The sequence below is a fragment of the Manis pentadactyla genome, chromosome 11, assembly GCF_030020395.1.
Source record: "Manis pentadactyla isolate mManPen7 chromosome 11, mManPen7.hap1, whole genome shotgun sequence".
Lineage (NCBI taxonomy): Eukaryota > Metazoa > Chordata > Mammalia > Pholidota > Manidae > Manis > Manis pentadactyla.
The window spans coordinates 75991625-75995009 of record NC_080029.1 but is presented as its reverse complement, the minus strand read 5'-3'; the positions used below and the strand labels follow the sequence as shown (position 1 = coordinate 75995009).

The window sequence follows — 3385 nt, the reverse complement described above, 5'->3', positions numbered from 1 at the left end:
ATAAAGACCAATATTGGAGTAAAGATAATTATAAAATATTGAAAACACGTAATAATATTAGGGGCCAAAGAATTCATTGAAGAATCAGGAATGAAAGTTTGAGGAAATTAAGGAGGATAATTTTTGGTCTGGAGTCTTAGGGCACATCACAAATCACCACTTTATCCTCGAACACACAGACACACCAGGGACCAAACGTGACACAGGTACATTCAGGAGCTCTGCAAAACAAGCCTGAGTAGTCAGTGGTGAGAGGATATGTCCTTCACAGAAATAAAGGCTTCTTTCAGCTCAAAATCCCTCTTTCCTTTCAGTTCCAAGTGTCCTCAGACCCCCAGAACATCACGACTCCTGATGCTCATGCCTCTGGTTGCCCTTCTCCCACAGAGGTCAGGGGAGACATGGGGAACCACACCACCGTCACCGAGTTTGTCCTGCTGGGGCTCTCGGATGCCTGTGAGCTGCAGATGCTCATCTTCCTGGGGCTCCTCCTGACCTACCTCCTCACTCTGCTGGGGAATCTCCTCATTGTGGTCATCACCCTTATGGACAGGCGCCTCCACACCCCCATGTACTACTTCCTTTGCAACTTTGCTGTCCTGGAGATCTGGTTCACCTCGGTCATCTTCCCCAAGATGCTGACCAACATCCTGACTGGATACAAGACCATCTCCCTAGCAGGCTGTTTCCTACAGAGTTTCCTCTATTTCTTCCTGGGCACCACGGAGTTCTTCCTACTGGCGGTGATGTCCTTTGACAGGTATGTGGCCATATGTAATCCCTTGCGTTATGCCACCATCATGAGTAAAAGGGTCTGCATCCAGCTAGTTCTTTGTTCATGGATGGCGGGATTCATTCTCATCATAGGTCCAAGTTTAATCATATTTCAGCAGCCATTCTGTGGCCCCAATATCATTAATCATTTCTGTGACAACTTTCCACTCCTCAAACTCATATGTGCAGACACAAGTCTGATAGAGCTTCTGGGTTTTAATTGTGGCCAACTTCAATTTGCTGGGTACTTTGTGTGCGATGGCCACCTGCTATGGCCACATCCTCTACAGCATCCTGCGTATCCCCTCAGCCAGGGAGAGGCAGAAGGCCTTCTCGACCTGCTCCTCCCACATCATCGTCGTGTCTCTTTTCTATGGCAACTGCATCTTCATGTATGTCCGGTCAGGCAAGGACGACCAGGGGAAGGACAGGAATAAGGTGGTGGCCTTGCTCAACACTGTGGTGACCCCAATGCTCAATCCCTTCATCTAAACACTGAAGAACAAACAGGTGAAGTGGGTGTTTAGGGATCAGGTAAACAAGCTCTTCTAATAAAGATGTGGAACCAAGAGGCTGAAGCTAATATTCCCAGACAGTCTAAGGGAATATCAGGCTCCTGGAAGAAATTGAGACTTTCCCATTCAGAAAAAGCTCTGATGACATGTTTCTGGAGTGCCAGTCACTATGTAACTCAGCATGAACTCATAAGCTTTCTGGTATTTTTAAGCATTTCAAGGCATTTTATTAATTGTCAAATATGAGTAATTCTGTTCATTACATCTGTGTCAGTTTGACTTCCCAACAGAATACAAGCTCTCTGAGAGTAAGTACTAACTCTGTAACTCACCATAAGCCTCAAGCACCAGTCCGTTGTCATAGACCATACACAAATCAGTAAGTACTTGCAGACTGATCAATTACTTTGTGTCTGTTTCTGAAACACCGTCACCAGAGAGGAGAAAATTTCTCTATTAGCACTGTCCTTATTTACACACCTGAAGGGCCCCCACCCATAAGATGGCGAACTTTCTGCTTCTCTTCCGGGTCCTCGGTTCCCGCCGGGGCCACCTGAACCCCAATCACCCCTCGCCCCCCTCCCAATACCAGCACCTAGCCAATAGCCACCAGCCCCGTAGAAGTGACACCACAATCAGCTCATGCCCCTTCCTATATAACCCGGCACCTTTCCCTAATAAAGCGGAATTCTCCGGTGAATTGCTGCTGTGTGTCGCTCCTTTCCTTTCATTGGTGCCAAAACCCGGGAGACGGGACACCCTAACTGGGCCCCGTCTTCCCCCCGACACCAGCAGCAGCTTGCCCTCATCCTCTTTTTCCGGCACTGACTCATCACACTCACCACTCCTCTTTGGCCTTTAGGTAAGTTTTCCCCAGGGGAGTGGGCCACTCTTCCCCGAGCTATCGCAGCGCCATTGACCGTGATTGTCCGGCAAGGCCCTGATGCTCGGGGATGAGGAGGGAACTCTCCCCGCCTCAGGCCTTCACGGCTGCGGCGGACCCTCAGGCCCCCCTTCAACAGCCATAAACGAGGTGACTCCTTTGCGGATGAGAACGCTCCCTTCCCTCCCCCCTCCTCCTTCCGTTCCTTCCGCCAAAAATCCCTAGTACTAGGTACCTCGTGACTCCGGCACTCTGCCTTCTTAGAGAAGTCTGGGTGACGACCCACACTTCCTAAGAAACCGACTCGTATGCAAGTTTCCGCAGACCACCAAGGATCATCGGGGACGCCCTTTGTCTCCTTGCCGTCTGCTCCCAGTCCGAGGGTCTCCGTTCGTCTTCCCCTGTTTGTCTCCTTCTCTGTCCTTTAGCCATGGGAGCCTCCTCATCCCTCCCTGAAAGTTCACCTCTTGAACGCCTGCTCAAGCATCTAGCCACCCTCTCCCTGACGCCTGATATAAAACCAAAACTTCTCCGTAAATACTGCCCCCAAGATTGGCCGACATACCCCCTAGACAATAACAACCAATGGCCCACAGGGGGAACTCTTGATCCTAACATCACTCACGATCTTTTTAACTACTGCCAGCACCTGAAACAATGGAAGGAGATTCCCTATATCGAAGCTTTTCGCCTCCTAGCTCAAAATCCCAGCCTCTGCATCGCCTGTTCCCCGCCCCAAGTTCTCCTAGCCTGCAAGCCATCTCCCTCCCCTCCACACACTCCCAGTCCCTCTTCAATTACCTTTGCCCAGCTGACGAACCTCCGCCATACAGGCTTCCCCCTTCAGCCCCTCCCCCTCCTACAATCCCTCCGCCCTCTTCCGCCATCGCCGCAGCCTCCATCTCCTCCCCCCTTCAGCCCCTTCTCCTCCTACAACCCCGCCTTCTTCCCCAGTCGCCGCCACCTCCACCTCCTCCCCCCCTTAGCCCCTCCCCCTCCTACAACCCCTCCGCCCTCTTCCTCAGTCGCCACTGCCTCCCCCGCAGAAGCCTCCTGCCCACTCCCTTCCCCCTCCTCTCCTACAACAGCCCCTCCCCCTTCCTCCACCACCAACTCCTCCCCCACCTCACCCCCCCTGCAGATTGAGCCTGAGCCTTTCAGCCCCCCTCTAAGTCCCAGGAGCCTCCTCCCTCTTTGCCCCCATCACCTGTTT

The 3385-nt window shown here is 52.0% G+C and overlaps 1 protein-coding gene across 1 annotated transcript; it reads left to right on the top strand.

The window, feature by feature from the left end:
- The first annotated feature begins 345 nt into the window (after positions 1–345).
- Positions 346–2903, top strand: LOC118913428 (olfactory receptor 49-like). Its single transcript, XM_036887439.2, is given in 2 exon segments — positions 346–992; positions 994–2903. Coding segments are annotated over 2 exon segments (924 nt in total). The 5' UTR covers positions 346–401; the 3' UTR covers positions 1327–2903.
- Positions 2904–3385: the final 482 nt, after the last annotated feature.